The 27,280-nt window shown below is 35.5% G+C and overlaps 1 protein-coding gene across 1 annotated transcript; it reads right to left on the bottom strand.

The window, feature by feature from the left end:
* Positions 1-1,257: 1,257 nt before the first annotated feature.
* Positions 1,258-25,714, bottom strand: LOC130654606 (maternal embryonic leucine zipper kinase-like). The gene is made up of 23 exons (XM_057457216.1): positions 25,262-25,714; positions 25,139-25,188; positions 25,004-25,045; positions 12,512-12,631; positions 11,723-11,776; positions 11,519-11,608; positions 9,963-9,989; positions 8,899-8,998; positions 8,606-8,640; positions 8,384-8,491; positions 8,213-8,249; positions 8,103-8,134; positions 7,797-7,895; positions 7,084-7,173; positions 6,513-6,607; positions 6,015-6,042; positions 5,706-5,793; positions 5,453-5,519; positions 4,777-4,906; positions 4,634-4,705; positions 2,933-3,051; positions 2,672-2,766; positions 1,258-2,032 (listed from the first exon to the last, which is right to left on the bottom strand). The coding sequence occupies exons 1-23, from the start codon at positions 25,335-25,337 to the stop codon at positions 1,950-1,952; spliced, it is 1,737 nt and encodes a 578-aa protein (XP_057313199.1). The 5' UTR covers positions 25,338-25,714; the 3' UTR covers positions 1,258-1,949.
* Positions 25,715-27,280: the final 1,566 nt, after the last annotated feature.

Genomic DNA, 27,280 nt, shown 5'->3' with positions numbered 1-27,280 from the left:
TGATTACAGTTTTCTTTTAGGCGTGTTTTCTACTTGACCACTAAGAACCAACGTTTCACTACGAGTAAGAGGGAAATCTAAAGCTGTTGACAAAAAATATAATTCACCTGCTACTGTAGAGTTTTATGATTACTCTTTTTCTTTCTACAAATAATTATTTGCAAATGAAAACGATTTAAGTTATAAAGAAAATCCGTGATTTCAAACGCGTAGTGTGAATAAAAGAGTTATGAACAAAATCAATAAACAAACACCTGTTGAAACATTTTACAGATTTGTGTTCTGTTTTTACTTCTTTATTTGTCTGTTGTCATTTTTGGTTGGAAAATAAAAAACAAATGTTGTCTCCCCCTTAAATAAGACCCCTCCAAAAAATTCTTTCTACCGCACTGCCTTAGTTGCCATTCTGGAGTTATTTCCATTGCATTGACTTGGCATTGGTTTTGATGATTTCGGCGTCAAAAAAATTTGTTCCAGTCCGAACACAGGTTTAATTTTTGCGTACAAAAAGAACCGCTGAAAGCGAATTCGAAGCAACATCAATTCTTTATATTTTAGACCATTCGACTCTTCCCTTTTTAATTGACCCGTATCCTGATAAGTTGGAAAGTACCACATAGTTAGGAAGAAAGAGTTCCCTTTTGTTTGGAATCCCCTCGATCCCCATGTTTTAAGACGCGGACGCGTCTTTAGCCGCTCACTTTTTGTCGCTATTTTTCCAATATTGTCTGCATAAAACAAGCAGACGTACATGCGTTTTACTGCTGATTTTACCGTATTTTTTGCAAGTGAAAGTGGCTGCTTTTTTTGATTTTCGCCAGCGAAGGCGAAATCTTTAAAATCGACTGAGGAGATAGATAATTAGATAGATAGATATCGTTACACGTGTGATGGCTGCAATGCCACCTATTATGGCCAAACAAATATGGACACCTGAAAACTGAATCAGTAAACAACTGTTTAATCAGTAAACAATCTGCAACCATCATACCCGCATCGTTTGTCGACTTTGACGTTCTGGCGAGAATAATTACCACCTTGAAATCAGAGAAAGTCTGTTCATAATGAGAGATAGTCCTTCATTGAATAAAGCAATTAAATCTTCCTGTAATTGTTTCAATAATTGTTTTATTGACCTTTTTAACTTGGAATTTCTCTTGTTTTAAAATTTTCTAAGTTATGAATTAATTGATGCATGAAAAAACACTTTAGCAAACATTTTCTTCGGTGGTAATGAGAGCAGAAGAAGCGAAGAAATAGAAAAAAAATTTTTAAATATTTTTATTCAAATATTTTTGAGCTACATAGAAATTCTTTAGATAATTTACTTGATATAATATACGACTGTGGGGTTTCTGCTTGTTGCAGTATTATGGTGAGAATTGTTACGGAAACAAAATGTTATTCATTTTCCCAAATCACTTTTAAAAGAAAATAATATTTTTTGTCAAACAGTTACTCACTAAAGCACACTTTCAATGATCCCGTGCGGTTGACATTGGCATCTTTTTCACTCTGACACAAAAAAATTAAAAATTTCTTGATATTTTTTCTTGTATTCATTTTCGCGAATAGCATCTTAAAGAGCATTTTGCTGGTACACAAATTATGCGAGTTTGACCAAAGCGCAAAAACTAACACCAGCGAAAATTAGTAATATTAAGGCAGTGTCTTTTGTGATCACAGTATCTGACATACTGAATAAAGTCAGACTGAAATTCGCGAGATGTCAACAATGATATCTTAAACCTGCTTTTGTGGCTTCCCACACTAACAATCATATAGATATATATACATATGTATAAGCTAAGCATAACAAGCTTAAAATGAGTTCTATAATTTGACAGTGTAACATCAATCAGCGAGCTCGCCTTTCTCTGAATAACAAAATGGTTAATATACCAAAAAAATTTTGTTTATATACATTTCATAACCGCGTTATCATGTATTTAAATTTTGATCATCCCAAGTATCATATCGCATGTTTTCTTGTATGCCCAAGCATCTCCTTTTAAACGGCTGTGGCGTATACCTATAAAATAAAGTCGTTGTTTAGTTTAGTCTCGATAATTTTACAGAAGTATAAACTGAAGAAGTATAACCAAGCGAAGAACTCGATGTAATGAATCATCACCATAACACATGAGTAATTTTAGTTAGATTTTTACTTTCAGTTTAAAAAAATTGTCAGTCACACCACTAAACAGTTGTGAACGACAAAATTATAACAAATTATTTGCAAAGTACAGTTGCTACTGTTTTCTCAGGATGAGGAGAAAGATGTTTATTTATATGCAGCTCGTTCATATTCTTTAAATCAGAATATGTAACGAACTATTTTGGGTATATTTAGGTACAAACGTATCTTTAACCAAATTAGAAATTTAACATCCATCTAAAAGTTTTTATAGAACAAAAAATTAAGCGTTTTCACTGATCAAGGTCTTTGTCAGATCAAAGTCAGACCGAGCAAGGTCGAAAAGAATTCACATTTACTTCTTCTTTTTCGCCGATTTTTTTCTCTACGTTTAATTTTTATTTATCCGTTTTTGACTAGATTTAAAAATAGCCCACAGATCATTTCACCATGATCCAAACCCCCAGACTTTATCTTTTGGTTTCTTTAGGCCTAAATACTACTAGACAGGTTTCTGACTGGCGTTTCACTTACCTACTATAGTATCAAGACCAGGAACAGAGCAGATTTCCAGTTGGAATATAAGTTTGGCACCTCTTTCATCGCGTCCCTTGCATTTAAACTTGAATCTAAAGAACAACTTGTCAAAATAAAACATCTGCTCAAACCAATCAGCTTATTATTAGATCAGCTTCTCCTGAAGTGGAAATTAATAGAACTGCAACAATGCCATTTAAGTACAAGACTTCAGTCTTTTTAACTTAACTACAATAATGTACAATTTTTTTTACTTACTTCGAAGCTTCATAGCCGTACAATCTTTCTGAATCACGTAATGTTGCTAAGGCCGTTTCAACTTCTTGTCGGACAATTTTGGCTGGTTTGGTTGACGTTGTACTTACTTTATAAACGCCCTTTGAAAAGAAATACAACCTAATAAGAGTACAAACAAGGGGCGTGGAGTCTCATTTCGCCCTGGAAAAAGGTTAGTTCAATCCCATCCTCGTCCCAGGGTTTGTTGCCTATGTCAAAGCTGCTAGCGCTTACTTGACGACTTAACAAGACCCTGGTACAGGTTGCTTTTTATGACCAGTATACTGGTTACTAAAATAATTAATGAGTTTGTCTCGCTGTTACAATTTGTGCAGCTAGTAAAAGCAACTTGATCGAGTCCTTGTTTTTCACATGCATCTGGCGAAGACGATGTCGTTTAGTTGTTTATGTTTTTCAACGCTTGACTTTCGAAAGTTTTATTTCAAACCAAGTTATTATTTGCTCATCCTGAAACTATATTTTATAGTGATGAAATCTTTTAAGAAGCAATATTTGTCAACAAAATGTAATAACATGTGATTAGATAAAGCTGATTTTGTTGGGATATACTGATACAAGAAGACAATCTAGGCTCAATTTAGCTGGCTAGCTTTTATATTTTATAAGTCTAGTACCTCTTTGGGAAAAAGTTAAGTCTTAGATTGTGGCATCTAGCTAGTTCCATATTAAATAAGGAAATAAAATCGAAGTTAGCTAGGTATAAAATATTTTTCAACGTCTTATAAATGTTGGCCGAAAAATCTTTTATAAGCAACCCAGTTAACAAGACTATGTTTAAAATGGGGTCACAAATTAAGCATCTTGCTCAGCAAACTTCAGTCCTGATATCTACGCTACAATCTCTTCCATTCCCTCAGCTAGCAACTTTCCCAGTTGAACTATGGCAAAAAAAAATTATAGCTAGTTAAGTAAACTTTTTCTTTGGTTAGCACGTTTTTAGGATCTTTAGCAAAATATGCCTTGTGGATAATTTCATTTTAGGTAAATCCTTTTTGTAGCAGTTTTAGACCCGAATTTTGCTTCGAAACGTGACATTTTTCTAGCTAGCTGTGACCTTTGTGGCTAAATTTTGCACAAGTGTGATGTGTCTGCTAGCTAACTATACATAACAGACCAACAAAAAACTACACATTGGGAAGAGCACTTGTTTTTTTAAGTAGAAAAATGAAAACAAAAACACGATTTATTTTCATTCAGTAATGGCTTATTACGTTTGCCTATGTACATGCATGTTGGAAGATAGCTAGTCTTTTCTCACCCATCTATAAATCACCGATTTTTGGTCAATATTAGTTTCGATGTTTTTGTATAAAATCCGCCATCTTTAAGTAATTCGTTGCATATATTATGACACGTTAATATATTATCCATATTGGATGTAAACCAATCGCATTACAGAACTCACAGGCCTGTACCAGGGTTTTTTTGCAGCCGGTCTCGATGTCAAATCGATGGCAATTCGTGCTGGTGCGTATTATTTTAGTTAAGTGCAATCTTTTAAAAGTTTCTCAAATTAATTTAACAATGTGATAACAACATGTAGTTTCACGCTAATTCGACTAAAAGTTAATTTGACTGGACAATAGCAGCTTAAAATTACAATGGCAAGCCCGGATATTTTTTAAACAAGTTAGTAACTAGCACAAAAAAAGAAGATCCCACCTTAATCTTTCTAGGTTGTTCTGAGGTGGGAATTTTCCTGGGAGTCATCAAGTTTACAACTCGTTTTCCAATCTTAAAGAGAAATTACTATCACGTTTCAAAAAAAGTAAACACAGACGTAGATGTAAATTAGATACACTCACTCTTTTGGCGAATTTTGGCGTCATGATGCCAACCGCTAGTCCAACTTTTTTGTTAGTAAAAACAGGTCTTGGCCTGGCTGGAGTCAAAGATATTAATCTGTTGAGATTATCAACTTGAGAAGCAGCTTTTCTAAAGGTAAATCAAATTAAGCATGACAGGCTTTGACTAGATAGATGCGCATCTTATATATCTGCCATATACGTCTGCCAAGGTTTTTCTCTCATTTCTTTAACCTTTTTAAAAGGCTTTTGATTAAAATTGTTTGTCATATTGCAAGGTTCTTAAGCACATAGACACACAGAAAATACCTAGATAAAATACCTAATAGGAAGAGACTTAAATTCCATTCAAAATAACTCACCAGAAAAATGTTTCGTACTTTACTCAACTACTTTGTAATATTTATATTTATTATTTTGACTTAATACTCCTTGGTCTTTGAGTTTTCCAACGATATTAAAAACGAAAAAACATAAGGTTAAAGGTAACCTTTGTAAAGTGTGGTAGACACCCTGCTACACTTCTTATAAACATTCTATGTATAGAAGACAATAAAGGTACAAACATACACATCAAACAAATAATGCCTTCTTACAAATTACGAATTAATTACAACAGAAAATCTAATTAGTCTTAGCGGTACAAACACTAGAGCATTGTCAAAACAAATCTTACTCTCTCGTGTCTCTTAATGGGGAGATATAATCCACCCCAGACGGGTCAATGTAGGGTATTCCATCATCTAAAAAAAAAATACTTAGACGCGTAAGATATGTGCGCATACATTTTTCGTGCAAAAAGCAGCCGAATCTTAGCATGTAGAACTTTATGAAGAATTTAAACCTTTCAAGAGCTTTTAAATTTTAGACATTAAATTTACTGTTACAAATTTGACTATTAAATGCAGGAAGAAATGCTAAACACTTACTGTCAGTAGAACAGCTTTTCGATCTGCTTTGGCGTGTAGGTGTGACATCAATATCATCAATGCTTAAACTTACACATTGTCGCCCAGTCTACAAATGGGTAAATGAGGAAGAAGTGTGAAGAAATGAGGAAAAAATGAAATCCTGAGAAATGTTTACATGGGAAAAACTCTCACTATCGCACAATATTTACGAGAGTTCGTCAGTGTTTCTTATTCATGATTCTACTTTAAAAAGTACAATGAACAAAAATGCATTTCACCATAATTAAGAATTGTATACAAAAAACAACAACAAAAACAAATGAATACTTGTGGTATTCTGCTTTGTGGTTTTTCTCTAAAAACGAAATGGAGTTGAAATATCAGTTACATGGTTAAACTTTACAAAAACTTATAAACAAATAGCACAAGGTAACTTAACGGTCCAAAATTTGTCTGCCCTAAGTTAAAAATTTTAAGATGACGAAAATTAAGGCCAATGTAAATCAAGGTTAGTGTGAAAATTAAGGCCGACAAAATATTTTTAAACGTCTAATGCATCTAAAATTTAGATATTGACCAAATTTCGTGACGCAAATTTTGTTCTTTACAATTTAAAAATGTCGCCAAACTAAATTCTACTTTTCAGAGTAACGAAATAGTGACGTAAGAAAAATTAAGACCAACGACAATATTGCGTCGATAGGTATTGGGAAACTTGAAAATTACAAAGTCATTGATGCTGCAGTACTACCTTAGCTAAATAGAAACGACATACGGCGTACAATACTGGTGAATAACAAAAATAAAGCGGATAAGAAAATATACCTTGTCGGTGTTTTAAACGAAACTTTCGGTCTCGGCGTTTTTTGTCGATGTTTATATAGTAAATAATAATGTGCTGTTAACGAATCGTATTTGTACTGAAAAAAATTAAATAATTAAAAACCATTGATTCGAAAAATGCAGGGTAAAAATCACAACTTATGGTATACAAACAGTTTAACGCACCAGGAGTCCACTTTTTTATTTTCAGGGTACTGGAATAATGATCGAACTTACAACATGGCGATTATAATCGCTATTCGTATTAGACAAACTGAAGTTTGAACTAAAGTAACAGGGTTGTACTCCTTAAAGATTCTACCCTAACTGCTGGCTGACCTTCCGCCAGACAGTAACTAAGTCACACTACCAACAAAAGATACGTATAGAATCGGTCTTATTTGCTTGTAAGCCACACAAGTCAGTAAATGGGTCCAAATGGGTTGAAAGTATTAAATTTAAAGTGCGCCAGAGTGGGAGACTCGAACCTGCAACCTTATGATTACAAGTTAAATGTGCTACCATCACACCATCTCCACCTCATAACATACATTCTAAATTAGCATGCAGATACCTGTTTAATCAAATCTGCCATACTTTCATCTGATACTGCTTCATAATAATCAGCTAACTCGTTCACAATTTTTGGATCAGGACTTTCTCTCTGAAACAAAAGACGAAAACTTCATTGTAACATTTACACCTTTTTCTATAAGCAAGTGAAAATTCAAAATCAGGCTGGGATATGCTTATGCGCAAAAAAAAAACAATTATGCTTAAAATATGCTTATGGTATGCCTGTCGGAAAAACAATTATAATGAGCTATATGGGTAAAATGAAACGGTTCCGTTTTTAACTTTAAAAGAACAACCACAAAATAAATAAAATACCAATGACATAAAGAAAAACACATATCAGAAGATTTCAACAAGGCTGAGCAATTTGTTTAGCATGTGCCTAACAATTCCTCTATTTGAGCCTGGATATTCTTAAAGAATTATGCTTATATAAACAACCTATTGTGGAAATTCGCGTTAAGTTTAATTTCAAAATATATATTTTAAAATACATTTACATGGCGAATTTTATTACAACAAAGTTTAATTCCATTTACAAATAATTTTTATATAAATTATTTTAATAATATCCTGATTTACAATGTTATGTAATAATTTTTTTACCAAATCAACACTCATCGATTAAAAACATATATAGCACATCTGTTTGCTAGCTTGACAAACTCAATTAATCATTGAAATTATTTTTTTTTAAATTAATGAAATTACCGACAAAGTGCTCTCCCACTTCACTGGTGCACCATAACCTTCACATAACCAAGAATGCTGCAATAAGTCTTTTGTTGTGATACGCTTTTCTGCATCCGTCTAGAGAAAGCATATGAAGATTATCTATGAAGCAACACTATAAATTCTGCATTTAATTCAGTTTATATTTTGAAATACTCTAAAGATAACCGAAGAAGTCCACAAACATAAGCAAAAACACGATAAAAATTTGAATAAGACTCTTCATTTAACTGCCTGAAAAAAGAAATCTTACAAATAATTTCAACTTTCAAAAAAGTTACATACTTGTAATAATCTTGTTAATATTTGCACACTCCCTAAATTGAAGAAATTTAAAAGTAACAAAAAAGATGCAGAACAATATATCGTTGTTATCTGTACGTTGAAATACATACCTGGGCTTAACCATTCTGGAACTTCAAAATCACCCAGCTAGAAAGATTAATAAAAGAAATTTTTATCGGAAAAGAAAACTGATTTATCTAACTTATACATGAAATGGAGTAGTTTTTTTACACTATAAATCTTAAATATAAACACAAAACACACAATCAAGAATTTCGTACTTTAATTTTTTCATACAATGCATATGTTGGTTCATCATCGTCAACATCAAATGGAAGAAAGCCATTTAGTAGTCCATACAAAACAATACCGAGACTCCAAAGGTCAGCCTTGAACAAGAAAACATGACAACATTTCAAGTACGGAAATATATAAGGATTGACACATTTTGCACACACGTTTTCAGTCAATAAAATGATTTATCTCAAAAAAGATCAACATACCTCTGGACCAAAATATGACTTTCCAGATATCAACTCTAAAGAAATGTATACCATTACGTAAAAACTGTAACACTGTAATAAATTATACTGTATGGAAGACATGTTTTGGCGTGCAAGAGGTAATGACTATAATTGAAATTGTGGTGCTTTATTTTCTTTATTAGGTTGAGAAAGGATTTACATTGCAAGAACGTACGACTATTACAGAGAAAACCCACAAAAACCAGAGTATTTATATAAATTTTACAAATCAATGAAGGAAAGCGATAATCTCTTGGAAGATACTGTCATACCTGGCGCAGCATAAGCAGGTGAACCACAACATGTCGCAAGCGGTTGAAGAATGTTAGTTTTTGGATTAGAAGATAAACCAAAATCTATAATCTTGATACTCTAAAGCAGGAAAAAAATGCAAAAAAAGGAAGAACTGATTTTCTGTATTGATTATAAAACATTTTACACGAAAGTGGAATATTAAACTAAGGGGTAATGAACCATCACTAACGCTAAACATGTGATAACTGCACCTGCTTAGTAAAATGAGCTTGATTTTGGCATATCTACACGAGTTAGCATATTTTACACTTAAAGCCAAAGTGAATTTTAACTTTGGTAAAAAAAAAAACATAGTACAATTTAAGCCAAAGTGTTTTTTTACTCAAGGGATATCATGTAAACAGTTCTAAGCTTCTTAAAAGACACTGGAGAGAATTAAGAATATTAATCATTTTTATTTCAAGTTTTTATATTCGTAGGAGTTCATAAATTAGTCTTATCTTTTCGCACTTTAGTTATTTTTTGTACGTCTGTTGGTGACGATGCAGGTAAATCTAGAACCCCATGTAAAGCTCACAATCTAATTTCCTTAAGGAACTTCCCTAATAGCAGCCATAATTAACAAAAAAAATCAAGAAAAAATTCAGAAATTTCAGTTGCTCAGTAAAATACACCAACAGAATGCAGAAAACAAATTATAATCAATCCAACTTCGAATGCATTCTGGTATTATGATTAACCTTGTGTGCGTCATGGTATGCATTCCAGTGCTTAGCATGTCTACAGATTATTTCAGGAACAAGAAAACAGATGTTTATAATTTGCGATTTTTATAAACAAAATACTAAGATTATTCCACCAAATTATATTCTTAGGGGCTTAAAAGATGTGTGTTCTTGCACACACTACTTGAGTGTATTTTTACAAACAATGATGTACTGAACTCCTGTATTGTCGTTGGGATTTCTGATCCCTTGTATTTAAAAAATACAAGAATTTAGAAAATACATTTTAAGTGGAAAAGGTAACCACATTCGAATAAATGAGCATGTATAGAAATATAAGTTACAGAAAAACTTACATTATTACTGTCAAGTAGCATATTCTCCTAAAATGATTGATTTAAGACACTTAGTGTTTCCAATGTTGCAGGGACATTTATTTTCAAGATACATAAAAACCATAAAAAACCATCTTAAACAGGAATTACGCCAAAATTTTTTTATTTTTTTTAATTATGTTTTTTTATTTTTATTTTTTTCGTGCTATCCCATTCTTACGTCATCAGTATACCAGTATCATCAGTGTACCAGTTTTCTTTTTTCCGTCTCACATATCTAATTAATTTACTTTATTTCGATTACATTATTTATTTATTTGTTATTGTATAATATGTATAGAAAAAAAAAATAATTTATTACCTATTTTAAAATTTCATTTATTACTATTTTTTTGTTTCAACAGGTCCTACATTGATACCAGGATTGTAAATATTCTCTTACCTTCATACTTAAAAAAATTAAATGGACGTCCAGGTCCTTCAAGTTGAAATATTAAAGCATTTGTTTGTATGTACACCAGTTTAACTATATAGGTAGGAAACTGAACAGTTTGCTTTTCTTTTTTATAGTGTCTATCCTGTGACATTTACCTGTTTCACGTGAACGTTGTAAACAATAACTTTTAAGGACCATCTTATTATTAAATTGTACATTTTTTAGTGCAGAAATAATGTTTACAAAACTTTTATCTGCTTCTTGTACAAAATAAATAGTGTCTAAAGCTATGCCTGTATAAATAGCAATTAAATGTTCTAAATCATATCTAAATGACATTTTGTTGACAGCCGGGTTGGACAATCAATTTCGTGACTAAAATGTAAATTTCCCTGCCTTCTGTACACCTTGTTTTAAAGAACCTAATTTCTAAGATATTTTACCAAATATTAAAAACATATTAAGAACGTATTTTATAATTACTAAAAACAACTATTTACTGTTTTTATATTTATGTATCTTTTTAAAATGAGATAAACTTTAACACTATCTAAAAAACAAATTCATTATCACAAGTTTTTCAGAAAAGGACAAATAAGAACATCGGAGGCTGTAAGCATGACAAAAAAAAGCAAATACAGCTTCAGCTATAGTTTGACGTTTTAAATAAAAAATGGGATGCGTTTACAAAAAACAAGAATTTTAAAGCAATATTCCATTTGCACTCTAGGCCATATTCAATTTGCTCAGATAGTCGACAGCTGATTTTTACACAACAAAATTTCTTAACTTTTTGAAAAATTCTGTGACATTTCTCTGATTTTTTTATGCAACTTTTCCAGGTTCTTAAGGTTTTCTGGATAGCTAGCCACCCTGGACAGTTCAGCGATACACCTTTTAAGTTGAAACAAAAGATACAACTTGTGTTACAGACACAAGTTGTATCTTTTGTTTTTTGCTAATGTCACAATACAAAGTCTTCATCAATTCTTTTGTCAAGTATCTTTTGTACATTTCACACAGTAGTAGCTTTCAAAACAACAAACAATAATTTAACTTTTTTAACTTTTTTCGAAAATAATTTAGGCATTTTAATTCCAGCTTCTTTTAGAAGAAGCTATTTACAAAGTAGTAAACTCACTGGTTTTAGATCTCGATGAGCCAATCCTTTAGAATGGATATAAGCAGCAGCTGATACAATTTGACGAAAGAAGCTTCTACTCTCCTTTTCCTAGGGACAAAAACCAATAAATGGGTTTTGATTATGTTACAGCCTACAAGAAATCAATAATTATAATTTAAACAGTAGAAATTTTTGTTTTGGAACACATGGAGTTATACTTACAGACAATTTTTCACGAGACACAATATAATCAAACAGCTCTCCACCAGATATATACTGAAAGAATTCAAAAAGATGTTTTATTTAGATAAACTGAGAAAAAAATATTTTTTGCTTTAAATATCTTTGTGTTTACAAATAGTCTCTCATCCAACGTATCATATTTGCATTAGGGCACTAAACAAGCTTTTCAAAGGTTCAAATAGAGTCAACCCTCCTGGTCATGCTAGTATCAGGTCTCAGGCTGAACTTAAAAATACTTGTGTTTGTCGTCACCTAGCTGGATCCAGGAAAGATTGTTGACCTTAAAAACTTTTCTATTACAGGTAAACTTTTTTATGCATGTAGTAATTTGTGGGTATTATTAAAGTCTGTTCTATAATAAAATCGCAATAGTTATTATAACACAGTAAAGATAAAATTGAAAAAAAAGACATACAGATCTTTAATATTATACAATATTTAAAAATATACTTTAAATATCTTATAATTTAACTGAATGGTCTTCCCTTCTTTTTTCCCTTAAATAAAGATTAAAAAAGTATGCTTTGAAAAAGAATAACATAAAATCAAATCCAAATCCACTGACTGGGTCAGTGTAGAAACCCTTACCCAGGCCATCAGCAATTGTAAATTTGTTTGAGTACCGGCTTATTCTTTACCCATCAATAGAGTGCTATGAAAATTGTTTTTGCATTTTCATTGATTTAAAAGTTAAAAAAGTTTTGACATTGGCAGCAGGTGCTGGATACTAAGGGTCTGACAGTGTTACTAATAAAATAGTTACCATACTTCTAAAACTAAGAATATATCTTTATCAGTTTCAACAACTTGGTACAGTTGACATATATGTTGGTGACATCCCAATCTTTTCATTGCATCAATTTCTCGGTATGCTCTGTGTAAATCTCCCTAAAGAAAAGCTCAAAATGCTAAAATACAGCAAACAATAGATGTGAACCTTTATACTGTGAATGCAACCAACTAGAGAGATAGAGAAATGTTCCTTCTGGCGCAGCGCACACGCGCACGCACAGTCAAACACAACAAATCCACTAATCATAGGGTAAGTACTTACCATGCTGTGTTGATTCATGCACATCAAGGTAAATTCCCTATGATGTTGTGTTTATCCATGCATATCAAGGTAAAGTCCCTATTATACTGTGCTTAGTCATGCATATCAAGGTAAAGTCCCTATGATGCTATGTTTATTCATGTAAATCAAATAATGCGGCAAATGAGTAAAAACATTTCTAGCGCACATGGAGGTAATTTCCCCCCGCACACTGCTGACGTCATCAAAAATCAACGCATGCGCAGTTCAAACGGATTCTGAGCATATAACTGCGCTAATTTTATTTTTTCATGTAATTCACTGACAATCGAGAATTCATTCAATAAAGATGGAACACACAGACCGTAAAAAAATTACGTGACATCGCGAAAAGCCGTGGAATTATATAGATATTACTAACATGGGTGACCACCACGATGTGTATCTTAAGACAGACGTCCTCCTGCTGGCAGATGTTTTCGAGACATTTCGAGACATCTACTTGACAAACTACAAGCTTGACCCTGCGCATTTTTTACTCCGCACCCGGACTCGCCTGGAAGGCAGCACTCAAGTATACCGAAATTAGGTTAGAGCTCCTCACAGACCCTAACATGCTCCGGATGTTTATAAAAGGTATCCCAGGAGGTATAACCCAGGCGGTGCATCGCTATGCCAAGGCAAACAACAAATACATGGGAGAAAAGTATAACATTGAGAGCAAAATTAGAGTCTTACAAAGGAGGGTGGTGACAGGAAAGCAAAGGGTGTAAAAGAATGTGTTACCAAGAAGTCTATCACCTTCGACGACTATAGACGATGCCTGGAGAAAGGCTTTGATATATACAAAAGTCAGGTTTTAATTCAGAACAAGAACCATCAAATATATACCAAAGAGGTGAATAAGTTAGCACTTAACAGGGCAGATGACAAAAGGCTCGTGCAACAGGACCAAATTACGATGCTAGCCCGCGGACACTACCACCGGGTGTCTACCATGGAAGCAAACCATGGAAGTGTGTTTGTGTATTGCTGTAATACTACCCTATGTGATAGTACTGCTATTTTATCTAAAATTTCAACATCTAATAAAGAGAATGTCAGAGCTTGCACAAGTATTTGACTCCGCAGAATCTTTTGAACATGTTGAACAGCCCACGGATAAGCGCAAAGCTTTGAAAGAAGCTTTACACAAAGGCAAGGGACTCCTACCTAAAAAATGTAAGGAAGGCTTTATCGATAAGGCCCCTGACGAAGCCATTGTAAACGTCCATACCGAGTACGTACAACGTGAATTACAAGAGAAGGGGGAGAAAACGGCTAAGGCACTGTCTAACCACGAGGTAAACCTCTATGCTAGCATGATTGGAAATTTCTTCAACATTGACAGTGTCGAGGACCTCCGAAAAGATGTCGAGGATGACCCCATTATCCGAGACGCCATGACAGATCTTGGGATTCTCGTCTTTTGTACCATTGGTAGGTGTTTAGCACCTATCTTGGTGGTTGGGCATACGGCCCGGCATATGAGCAATAAACAGGATGAGGCAGAGGCTTACGAGAACAAAGATGAGCAGCGTGTGTAGTGTTATCATCAATCAACAGCCCACGGTCATGGAAAAAATTGTCGACGCATCCAGGAAAGGTTGCTGCTGGCAAGAGACTTGCCGAATGGAATCAACTTCGAAAGTTTGAGTGCCATCAAAAGGAAAAGCCCATGACCTTTAGAGAGTTCTTGGTCTAATTTGAGAAAGATCTAAATAGCCCTGAATCTTTACTCAAAGGGATAAAAGAGACTTTGAGTATCCTTGAAGATCAAGGACTATCTGTCTATGTTGGAGTAAAAAGGAAGTAATTTATTTTAAGGTTTATGACTTTAAGATAAATGAGTGAAGAACAGAGACAAGAAGAGAAGGTCATAACAAGACCAGTAAAGCATCCGGGAAGGGTTGCGCAAGGTTACAAGTTAGGCAGCACTTATAAAGAACAGGAAGGAACAACTTAGGCAACAAGAGGGTGCTGTAAAACCTACAATCAAAACCTCTTCTGAGGCAGGTTCCGTACAATCAGTCTACCTTTACGGTGTAGGAACACTGGCCGTATTGGCAGTAGGGGTCGGGTATGGTACAGATTTGGGGGCAAATCTCAAAACCTGCACCTGAGCCTCAGCAGGGGAAACAGGGCAAAACTCAGTCTCAGATAGGTATTTTTAAAATGCAATATACATACAGGCATACATAAAAATAAATCAATTTTCAAGGGATTACAATATCCATGTACCCATACTACGCTGTTGTATCAGGGCAGCATCAGTGAGTGGTTATTGTCCTACTTGCCTGGAAAATTTTAAGTATCGAGATGGAGTATACTACAAAGGTTTTGAATACTTTAAAGGAAGAAATTTTCGCGGAAGAAATTTTCGTGAGGCCAAAAAATCGCGAAATTTTTGGAATTTATTTTCGCGAATAGCCTCTCCTAAGATTTTTCGCGGGAATATATTTTTGCGAATGAACACTTTCGAAATTTTTCGCGAGAAAAAATTTTCGCGAATGGCCTATTTTTAAAATATTTCGCGAGAATAAACTTTCGCGAACGAAGACATTTTTGATTTTTTTATACGTACCTAATTTATAAAAAACGTGTTTTTTATACAAAAAGCAGTTATATAAATGACAGCTGATTTGAGAATGTAAGTTTTTCTTTCGTTTGCCCTTTTTTTATTTTTTTTATTTTGGTAAAAAAAACGTCTTTGATGTTTATATTCTAAAGAATTAAGATTTAGAACAACATAACCCCCGGCATAAATTGACTTATCCTTGTGTGTATTCGAATACGCCTCTTCTTTTATGTTTGGATCGAATCAGTCTAGACGGTTTCGAATTTAGCAGACATCTCTTTTAGACAAAATCGAACGACAAATCATCTTTGTCATCACTTATATGTACAACTTTCTTGCATCATGTCTTCGACAGAAAAGATTTTAAATTTTTTTTCAGCTGTAAGAGGTTTCCATTATTATCAGAGATTATGGTTCCCAAGAGAAGAAGAAACACTTAATTGCTATTATGAACAAGACAACGCATTTGATCTGTTTGCTATAAAAACCGAACAGTGCGATTCTGGAACAACAGTGGGACACTTACCCAGAGAAATTTCTAGGATAACAAAGTTTATTCTAGACAGGGGTGCAAGGATTACGGCTACTCTAACGTCAACAAATTATCGTCGATCTCCATTGGTTCAAGGAGGATTGGAAATCGCATGTGAAGTCACTGTGAGAATGCCAGCTACAATAAAAAACCACATGATTTTGGATCGTTATAAAGAATTGCTGAATGATTATTATATCGAACCAAAAGATGAAGAAATTCTCGGAAATTTTCTAGCACTTTCAACTACTAATGCTTCTCCACCAGAAAAAGAAACTGCTCCGAAAAGAAAGAAGAAAAAAACCACAACAAACGTCAATGAGAATATCCCGGACATAAGGGTTATGCTCCGTCGCCAACAAAAAAATCACAATAAACAAAACAGGGACGACGCCAAAGCCGAAACAGTAATTGTAATAGATTAAACAAAACAAAAAAAAAATTTTTAAAAGATATCGAAAAACTGTTTACGTTATTACTTCCTAATGCTTTCATTTTTTAGAGTGAGAAGTGCCATAAATAAAACCTTGCACATTTTTCTCAAACTTTTCCCCAATAAGGTATTTGTTATGTTGCAAAAAAATTTTTTTCGCGGGAATTTATTTTCGCGAATCAAGCATACTTGAAAATTTCGCGGGAATTTATTTTCGCGAACGACCACTTTTGATTTTTTTCGCGGGACTTTATTTTCGCGATTTTGGCCAAAATTCGCAAAATCGCGAAAATTTCTTCCTTTAAAGTATAAAACCGATGAAGACCTTTTAGAGAGATTAGTGTCAGGCGAAAAAGCATGGGGAACATTTGCAAGGAAGAAAATCGACAAAAAGTTAGAGAAAGCTATAAAACGCCTGGGGCTCCATATTGTTTAAAAGGCTAGGAACAACTATGGTGCAATCTGTTATGAGGTCATCAAAAATAAGGACTTGAAGCTATCGGATTTGGCTGACTTGATAACAATAGGCGACATACTCAAGTTTGCTATAGAAACAATAGGCGACATACGCAAGTTTCCTATTGAAGATAGACGCTTAGTTGACATCCACCTGGAAAACGAACCTGATGTTATCAAAGGCATAGTATATGGCTATCCGTTCTATACACTACATCCTTTGGATTATCCGCGAGATCCGAATGACGAAAATTGGGATGAAAATCTAGATGAACGCACAAAGAACTATTACCAATCCCTAACAAGCTCTGGAGGTACTTCGACATCCTCTGGAATAAGCATCAATTCTTCTGACACGAAGCTTCTTTCAGGAGCATCTTTTAAATAGTACAAAACACGACTACTCACTACGATACGATCCAATCTGCAAGTATGTTTGCTCCAAAAGGCGTCAGTTGCCCGTCTTTTAGAGTCGCTATGCTCCTCTCCTGGTTGTAAAAGGTTGAGGTACAACCCATCCTCAAGTAATGCTTTTACTTCTGGATATTGCTGACTTTTCGCAAGTGGTACCTCCTCAAGCTTGATCGCCCTGCTAGGTTTCATGGCAATCATAGCAGTCTTGGTATTGTTGAGACTTTTGACGATAGTGTACAAGTGTTTGACCCATATACTACTAGTCTCCGCTGAAACCAACTCTTGCGTATCTTGAGGCTTGAAGAGTCTTTCTGCTAGTCTTGCTGTAGCTTTCTACAAAGGCAGTAAATTTATGGTGGTACTTGGTGGTAGCCCTTTTAATTTCCACACCCTTGTCCTCTAGCAATTTTGTTACACTTTAGTTGAATTCAGAGCCATTGTCACAGTGAAAGGTGTTGTGGTATCGAAGAGGTCCTACTTTATAAATATCCTTAATCATGTCTGTAACTTCGCTGGCCTTTTTAGTACGTAGGGTCTCGCCATCTTGTACCTTGAGGCTATGTCAATACCCGTGAGAATATACTTGTACGTGCTATTGTATATCTTCTCATGATGCATGTACAGTATATCAAATTGATGCATCTCATTGGGTCTCGTAATGGTGAAAAGTGGATAATCAATACGTTTCGGCCTTTGATATGTCGGAGCCAGAGCAGTTGCCTAGACAGCCAATGAGTGACTAGTTTTTTGGATAGACCACTCTGCTTCGCGAGTAATTTGATGGCTTTGTGTCGTAGATATTGCTTAATTTTTCTGCTTCTTCCTCGGTAACGATATGTGATGCTTTTGACATGTCTTTAGTACATGTCAAAAACGTTTTACAAATATTTGTAGGCAATAAACCCCAGAAGAGACAAGGAGCCAATAATGAAGGTTAACTCACCATCTTGTTGTTGTTTGGAAGGCGTGTAATAATCCGACAGTTTAGGTACCTTACTATTTGACACAATGTAGTACTTGTGCAAGTCATCTTCCAGCTCTCTCAGGCTCTTCCTAGCCTGTATTTGTAATTCCCGTTGTTTGTTGAATCAGTCGTAAATCTGGCTACCTTTGCACTCTTTGCAGTAAGCCCTCTGTCTTTCATGTTCGCAAATCTGACTCACACAAATCCCACTTCCCTTACACTCTTTGCACTTAGACCTCTGCCTTTCATGCTCGCAAATCTGGCTACCTTTGCACTCTTTACATTCGGCCCTCCACCATTGATGCTCGCAAATCTGACTGCCTTTGCACTCCTTGCAATAGGCCCTCTGTTTTTCATGGGGGCAAATCGGGCTGCCCTTGCACTCTTTGCACTGGGCCCTCACCCTTTCATGTTCATAAGTCTGACTCCCCTACAGTCTTTGCAGGTGGATTTCACCCTTTTATGCTCGCAAATCTGACTCCCTTTACATTCTTTGCATTCGGCCCTCCGCCTTTCATGTTCACAAATCCCACTTCCCCTACACTCTTTGCATTGATCCCTACACCTATCATGTTCGCAAATCTGGCTGCCTTTGCACTCTTTGCAATAGGCCCTCTTTCTTTCATGGTGGCAATACTGGCTCCCTTTGCAGTCTTTCCAATAGGCCCTCTGTCTTTCATGCTTGCAAATCTGGCTGCCCTTGCAGTTTTTACAGCAAGCCCTCTGTCTTTGATGTTCGCACATCTGGCTACCTTTGCACTCTTTACAATAGGCCCTCCGCCTTTCATGTTCACAAATCCCACTTCCCTTACACTCTTTACACTGATCCCTCTGCTTTTGATGAGGGCACTTGTTTTTGGCACGCCACTGTTTCTTTTTATCCAGGCAAACTATGCAACTTTTTGTTTAACCATTCCCCCTGATCCTAAAATTGTCTAGGGTTAAAACTTTTTTACATGTTGAGCAGCTCTTGTTTTCCAAATTGATTTGAATTTGCCCCTAGGACAAACACAAATTATGGTCATTAGTATTCCACAGAGTGAAACCTACCATCCAAGATATTCAAGTGCGCGTCCTGCAGAAGGTACACATAACAGCGGATGTTCCCAGTTCCGTTGGCCTTCTTTGTCATGTGGAGGGTAATGCCGTCCGACAGGCGTTGTAGGGGTCTTCCAGAACCATGTAGGGTATGATCAGGCTCGGAAATCGATAAACATGGCGTAGCGTTCATTGAAGAATCGGCCAATGGTGACGTTAGAGTCGTGACTACCAAAGAGATTTACGATCTGTTCCAGGTGATCCTTAGGAAGCATGGCATGCGAATATAGTTCATAAGGTTCGCCCTCCACAGTGATGGATATCTTCTCGATTTTGGGGTTGTAGAACATCTCGTTTACACCGGTGTACCCCTTCACTTTTGAAGGGTTTACGAAGAGTAATAGGACGCTTTTTAAACTCTTTGCAGGGGTGTCAATCTGAAGGTTGTAGTTTGTATGAGCCTTTTTCATTGTAACCACCTTACTACGAAGTATCCGTTCTAGGGTAAAGCGAGATGACTATACCGTGACACCATGGCAATAGCGAGATCCTTGTGAGTGATCTTGTCAAACTCTAGCTTGATATTGCTGATCTTGTACAAGGCATCCGCTTTCTTGGCTGCCGTGCTTCCAGAGGCTGCCGTACCACCATCCTTGATAACGTCGCTATGTGAGGCAAAATGAATCACAAACTGGAGTCGATCGTAGGGGAGGTCCTTAGTTAACTCAAACATCTTGCCCAGGGGTATACAAAAGGCGTTACCATATGTGGCAACAATGGCCTTTTCCTTATCTGTCCCAGCATGGTCAGTGGCCTTGACCTGCAGGGCCTGGATGGTACCATCATTGGAGTTGATAACGTCTAAAATTAGGTAATTGTCACGATCAAATTTGGGTAGCCAGAGATCTCGGTAGACTGTGAGCGTGGAATAGTCATTGATATTTTGCACCTCGTTGCCATTCAAAGTGATACGTAGGTCTCGCACCAGGCTTTTGCCGATATTCGAGACAATGGTAAGTTTTGGTAGCTGTCACTTCCAGGTCAAACAGGAGTTTGATGGACGCTGGAAAAATAACCTCGTCCTGTCGCATGTTGGGGATATCCACGTACAAGTCCTCATTCTGATTGATTGTCGAGGGTGTGTTACTGATCTGAACACGCTTCTTTTTCCCCTTGACACCAAAAAGCTGTTTCATTTCTGCGTAGGGGTCCAATGTTGTTCCGAATGCACTCATTTATTTATGGGGATTTTTAAAAATAAAAGATGCCAATGAATCTAGTATTTATACACATGAGGATGATATTGATGAGGAGGGCCATCCAGAGCATGAAGATACTCCAAGACCCCCAGCAACGCCAAAGCCTCCACGGTCAGGAGAACAACAGGGTGTTTCGGGTCTGACATTGAGGAGCATAAGCAAGAAATACTAAAATCAAAGGTCGACAATCTTTACGAACGTCTTAGCAAGGCTTTGAACTGCGAAATTTTACAATGAGTTTGAAATGACAGGGGATCAACTTGCTGTCGATGGTATAGTAATTACAAATCTTGATGGAAAATTAAAGACCGTTGGCCAAATACGAAGGTGGTTAGGTAAGGAGCGGCTGATAGACCTAGGTTTTGCCGACTATACTACACCCAACAAAGGTAGTAAAGTAGGGTCCCAGAACCTCATCTAAAAATACGGAGATACAGAGAAAGAGGTTGAAGAGGGTGAGGATATCGAGATGGATACCTTTGCAGGAAACATTGAGAATACCCTGGATAAAACAGATAGTTTTATACAAGAAGATACTTCCTTTGGTGCTGGCTACAAGTATTCACCGAACGTGAAAGAAGTGGGCTCAACCTCGAAATTCAAACCATACAGGGTAATTTGAAGCTATTGAGATGCAAGATGATTTTGTATAATGGTGAGATCAACAAGGCAGAGGCTAACGCGAAAAGATTTGAGGGAAAAAAGGCTACGCCCGGAGCTACTGAAGAACAACAAGAAATTTGGGATATGGATATCGCAAAGGCTAGGGATGAAATTGAAAAATTGAAGGATCTAAAAAAGGCTGCGCAAGAAGCATATGGTCTACTTTCCTCTCAAATAGTTAGCCAGCTGAAGGTGATCAAGGAAACCCTGATGAAGATCGCTGAGGATGACACGTCCCTCCTTCAAAAGCTCAAGATCTTGTTCAAGGAGCAGGGTCTAACTATAGCAAGTATCGTCTCGGTTATTGGTCTATTGATTTCCACCATTGTACTCGCTGTTACAGGAGAAGGTGCCGGAGGTGCTGCAGGGAAGGGATTTGTAGAAAAGCAGTTAGAAAAATTGGGAAAATTCCTGAAATACCTAGCAGCCAAAGCAGGTGCTGCACTACCTGGAATTATTGGTACCGTAGTCTCGTTCCTGCTCAGAGTAGCGGCAACCATTGTCAAATATGCAGCCAAACATTTCTATATGGCAATCGCAGCCTCTGTTGCTTTTGTTGTGGCCTATGTTGGAAAGAAAAAATATGTCTAATATGTCGATGAAACACATTAGACCTTACTTAAGCCAGATATAGGTGATGATGAGCCCTTCTCCTGCTGTGATCAGCACTATTTTGGTATCCTCGTGTTGGTTTTGATCTTCTTTGAGGGGGGCGGCATGCCATGTTGGGTATGCTTCTTCTGTTTATGTTGTTCCACCTCCCTGTGTGTTGGTGACCTGATAGCCTGCTTAGGAGGTGTGGTAGGCTTAGGAGGTGTGGTAGGAGGTGTGGTAGGCTTGGGAGGTGTGGTAGGCTTCGGGGGTGTAGTATGCCTACGTGTTTTGATAGAATGCTTGGGAGGGTGCGGCATGCTTCACAATAGGCTTGTTATTCACGTCAATCTGGACCCCAACGCTTACGTTGGCAGGTGCGATTAGAATGTTGTGGTTGTACCCCTCAATTTTACCAATACACAGGTTCATATCAGAAGGTAGCACATACACACTGGGCATGACGGCAAAATTGACTGGAGTTGCAGCATACTGCAGCACCTTCTGAAATTGTGTTCAGCTCTTCCCGCCTCACCATACTTAGAAATTTTTGCAACAGGATTTGTCTTGCTATATAGTTGTCCGCACCAGACCCGAGTAAGGATGCCTTGGCTCCTGCCTGTGACCCAAGCAACAAGATCCTGAAGACGTGATTACTCTTGCTCAGCTTTGTCAGACCTTCCGACGTCAGACCCTGGTTTGTCGGTATGATAAACTTTGCATAGTCACCCTCAACCTGGGGTCACCATGAACCGTCGGTGTTCCATTTATCTTATAGGGTATCTATTCTAAGGCATGAATACAATCCTTCAAATCTTTAATGGCTTGTTCATTTTCCAGCTCCTTTGACAATTCTATTCGTGGTAGAGAGAGACCAATGCCAGTTATAAAAATCATGACTACTGCAGTTCCACACATATCTAATTTTGATTTACAGTTGATGCACATTTATTATAGTATTTTTTTTTTTGGATTTTTATCTTACAACAGGGTTGTAAGATAACCTTGGTTTCAAACCAACCCCAAAAATTCATTTTGCGTCAACTCACCCCCAAATCTTCTGAGGAGTCTCCAGTGACACTTCGTACGCGCTGTCACAAGCCAAGCAGCACGCGTTTCCACAAAAGTAGCCCCCGTACACAAACTCAACACCATCGTCCATATGGGCAGCTAGATTTTCTTTGACATGAAAAAAGCTAGATTTCGTCGTATGTTTTGTACTCACCTGTGGAGGGTTGAATCTCATGGGGCACCTGACTTTGTCACACAGTTCTACAGAGCACCGGTAACAGAGTACCATTTTATATATACATTCCATAATATCTGAGGATTTCACCTACATATTGGACACGTTGCTGCGCATGTCCTGCGTTTTGAACTTGCTTGGTACAGACAGGCATGATATTCAACGGCCTTGTTGCTCATGGCTTGAATTGATCTGGAATAAACCAGAACATCTCATGGTCCTTTAGAAAAGCCTCGTTGCACATGTCCTGTGTCTTGAAGCGGTATGGTACATACCCTTGTTGCACATGTCCTAAGTTTTGAATTGATCTGGTACATGCATGAGCGCCCAGGGCATATCCTCAACAGCCTTGTTGCACATGTCTTGCATTTTATCTGATGTATTTTTGAACAAACTCATCCTCTCTCTGCGTACACAATTTAACCTTGAAGGGTGGACGTTTGTCAGAGCGTTACTGCACATGCATTGATTTTTTATGACATCAGCTGTGTGCAGGGGAAATTACCTCCATGTGCGCTAGAATTTTTTACTCATTTGCAGCATTATTTAATGTGCATGAATAAACATAGCATCATAGGGACTTTACCTTAATATGCATGACTAAGCACAGTATCATAGGGACTTTACCTTGATGTGCATGAATCAACACAGCATGGTAAGTACTTACCCCTCTAGGTATTGGATGATCAGTTGATTTGTTGTGTTTGACTGTGCGTGCGCGTGTGCGCTGCGCCAGAAGGAAAATTTCTCTATCTCTCAACTGAGGTTAATTTATCAAAGCTATACGTGGTCAAAAAATAATCCAAATATTGCATGCTTGAGGATATTAATAGAGACATTTTAAGTTCAACAGCATTTGATTAAAAAAGCAATAAAGCTCTATATATAGCTTTTTCAAGATTACTAAAAGCTTGTTAATTTTTGGACACATGCATCATTAAAAGATTATAGTTTTCTCCACCCCTTTAGTGTGCTAGGCAAAACCTCCTAGTAAACTGGCTTAAATTAAAATATAAATTCCAGGACTTTACATGACATTTTTCTTATTTTTCTGGAACAAAATTGTTTGAAGTTCCAGGACATTCCACGACTAAACGACTAACCATGCTAAATTTCCAGGAATTGAGAAAAAATTCAATGATGATTAATTGGGAAACTGATGATTAATTGGGAAACAAAATATAAATATATATTAATACGAGATGTTTAAAATATATGTATTTAATATATTTAAAAACGAAGCTTTTCATTGGCAAAAAGGAACTATACTCAAAATCTAAATAGTTGCTATTATTCAATAAAAGCTTTTTGAAAGAAAAGCATTAGTTTCTTAGTAATTAATTTCAGCATTTGTACTGCATAAAGCTTAATATATTGAAAAAATCAAATTCGTTAAAAAAAAATAGGATTTGCACATATTGGTAAGTACAAAACGAAGCCTTTACATGATGCAGACTATTTTTGATCAATGGAACACTTCAAGTTACAAGTATTAAACTAAAAAATAACAAAATAGAATAAATTAACGGTTATGAAAAATTTGACAAGAGAATTAAATTTCACTTATGTTTAAAAATTCTCTTAATTAGTGAAAGGGAATCGCATGACAGCTGCAACTCTTGAATGTCCACTTTTTCAGATACCCTGTATAAAATCATAAGTCATGCTAAAATCTGATGATTCTAGCATGACTTGTGAAATGACTTGTAAATAAACTTCTGCATGAAGATCATATGGTTTTCAAAAATTCTGATTGATTCAGAATAAAAATTATGTAAACAAATGTTGCAGGTGGCTGCACAATGTAAAATTGATTTTGATGATATCTTCATGATTTAATCTTTGTAATCCCCTTACTAGTTTCACAGTAAGGGGATTACACGAATCTTCTTTAGATCATAAGTAACTTCAGTTTATAAAAGTTTTGCTCGCATTCTCTCCCTTAATGGAAATTTATCTCCATTATAACTTTTATACAATTCAAATAAACAAATAGAAAAAAATGCCATATTACCATATTTTCCAACATTGCTTTATTCATAACTTTTACAGCAACCTAAAGTCAAAATTAAGTCTATATATATATATATATATATTGTACTATCTTGCACAATAAAAAGAATTGGATATTTTCAAATAATATGTGTACCCTCATTCCAGTTTGTTTATGTTCAGCCAAATACACCTCTGCAAATCCACCTGAAAAAATAGGGTTGCTATTATCTGCTAATGAAACAATGCTCTGATGACACTAAAACACAATTTCACATACCTTCGCCCAGCTTTTCATTTTTATCTTCATAGTCATCAAGCTCTGGTGGAAAAACTGACACAATTCTTTCAGGCATCTTATTAATTAACACTAAATGTCAAAAACAATTAGGCAATTCATAATTTTTTATTTTTTTTAAATATTGTTTTTATGCCCTAGAAAAGAAATTTTATATATTAAATACGCACTGTTTTTGCATGTTGGAAACAATAGAGTTTATGTCCTGTAAAAGAAATTTTATATATTAAATATGCACTGTTTTTGCATGTTGGAAACAATAGAGTTTATGTCCTGTAAACAAACTTTAATATGCTTGTAAATATCACATGGCCCTTTGAAGCATAATATTTAATAGTTTTTTATAAAATGAGGAGAAAAAATTCTATTAGAGAATAAAATAGCTGTACTTCCAAAATGGCAAAACCTTATATTTTTTGTTTAACATGCAATGCATTATAAATTTAATGTTTTATTAACTGTAAAGTTTATATCCTTCCGTTTATCTGCATTTCGTAATTTTTGCCCTTAGGACAGGCCATTGCGTTCACACTTGGGACAGACCACTCATTGACCAGAGAAAACACAACCAACAAGTCACACACACATTAATTAGAGCCTAAAAGATCATTATAGAATGTGAGAGGTCAAACTATTGACACATGCCTATTTAAATTTTCAAAACCTGTCATATGGCCCAAACCCAATTGACAAATGATCATAAGAGACTGTCATAAATTGGCCAGGATAAAGACTCACAGGCTAAAGTTCAAATGTTGCAAGGTGAGACAGACCCTAGGATTGTCACAACATTCCCATTTCCCCCAAAAAATTGAATAAACAAAACATAATGTCTAGAGAACAGAATTAAAGAAGACAAAAATTGTGTAGAGGAAAGGAATAAATAACAAAATGACAATTCAACAATTGATAATGCTTAGAATTTTGATGGGAAAATAGAAGGCTGGTGTCAACTGCAAAGAGAAAATGTTCACAATACAAACAATAAAACATTTTCACCGCAGTTGATTTGTGTGGTCATTTTTTCATAAAACATCAAAGGTTTAGCTACTGGGTCGTTTCCAAAAAATTTTGCCCAAATTTTAAAAAAGTGTCCCATGCCTCTATAAAAAACAATTATTGGTGGAAATATTTCAAACCAAATTTATCATTTACGTCTTCCTCTACATCCTGCTAATTTGACAATATCAAGATTTTTTTTACTTATACACTCTATAAGAAATATTAGAGTAATAAGCTATAGAATTGAAGTTTAACCACCATAAATGTCCCATGTGTAACACCTATATTTGCAATAAAATGTCCCATACGTAACATTTTTTTAAAAAGGAGACAAAAACTGAGCTCTTTTTCACACTTTTTCACAGTGACAACCTGACTGTTATAATTGCTTACATCTAAACTAATAAAGAATACTATTTGTCTGACAAATGATTCAAACCTTTACAATTCTGACTTAGCCTTTAACATAAGGTACTTTGTTCAGCACCTTTCTAAGCCATTTACTTTTTATCATGACTGGTTAGATTTTCATTCAACATAGCTTTGAAAGAAGCACTTGAAAGTAAAATCTGGCCTGTTTTCCAGCTAACTTAAACATTACTTAAAAAAAGCATTGCATCTCATTTCTTATGTTTATTATACTTCAGGATTTAATAAATTTAATTTATTTAAAACTTGAAGTAATAGCTATGAGTAACAGCAGTCTGTAAGCAATTCTGTAACAGCAGTTTAAAGTCACTGCAGAAAGTTTGGGATAAAATTTTTTTATAAATCTAGTTAAACCTGCCTTCAATTTTCTGTGGTAAGGCTTGTGACAAAGTATCTCAGTTTTTCTTGGATAACTATTTTTAGCTTTGTTCCTTTTATATTCTATTAAGAAATATTGTGTTAGATATTATTAACCTACGCATTGATAGTTGTTTTAAATCATTTTGGTGCTTTCATAGAAGAAATGGGATGAAATGGTAACTTTCTGCTAAACATTTCTGGAATATGTGA

This window comes from Hydractinia symbiolongicarpus, chromosome 8, assembly GCF_029227915.1.
Source record: "Hydractinia symbiolongicarpus strain clone_291-10 chromosome 8, HSymV2.1, whole genome shotgun sequence".
Lineage (NCBI taxonomy): Eukaryota > Metazoa > Cnidaria > Hydrozoa > Anthoathecata > Hydractiniidae > Hydractinia > Hydractinia symbiolongicarpus.
Note: the sequence above shows the minus strand (reverse complement) of the source record. Positions and strands in the feature narration are given on the sequence as shown.

What these genes read in the sequence shown, in the direction of transcription:
- LOC130654606 (XM_057457216.1), bottom strand. Translation starts at nt 25,337, where the DNA reads ATGCCTGAAAGAATTGTGTCAGTTTTTCCACCAGAGCTTGATGACTAT. An exon ending in TGGCAGATTTGATTAAACAG is followed by an intron (nt 6,608 to 7,083) that starts GTATCTGCATGC and finishes AATTTTTTTCAG; the next exon opens with TACAAATACGATTCGTTAAC. An exon ending in TACGGCTATGAAGCTTCGAA is followed by an intron (nt 2,767 to 2,932) that starts GTAAGTAAAAAA and finishes GTTGTTCTTTAG; the next exon opens with ATTCAAGTTTAAATGCAAGG.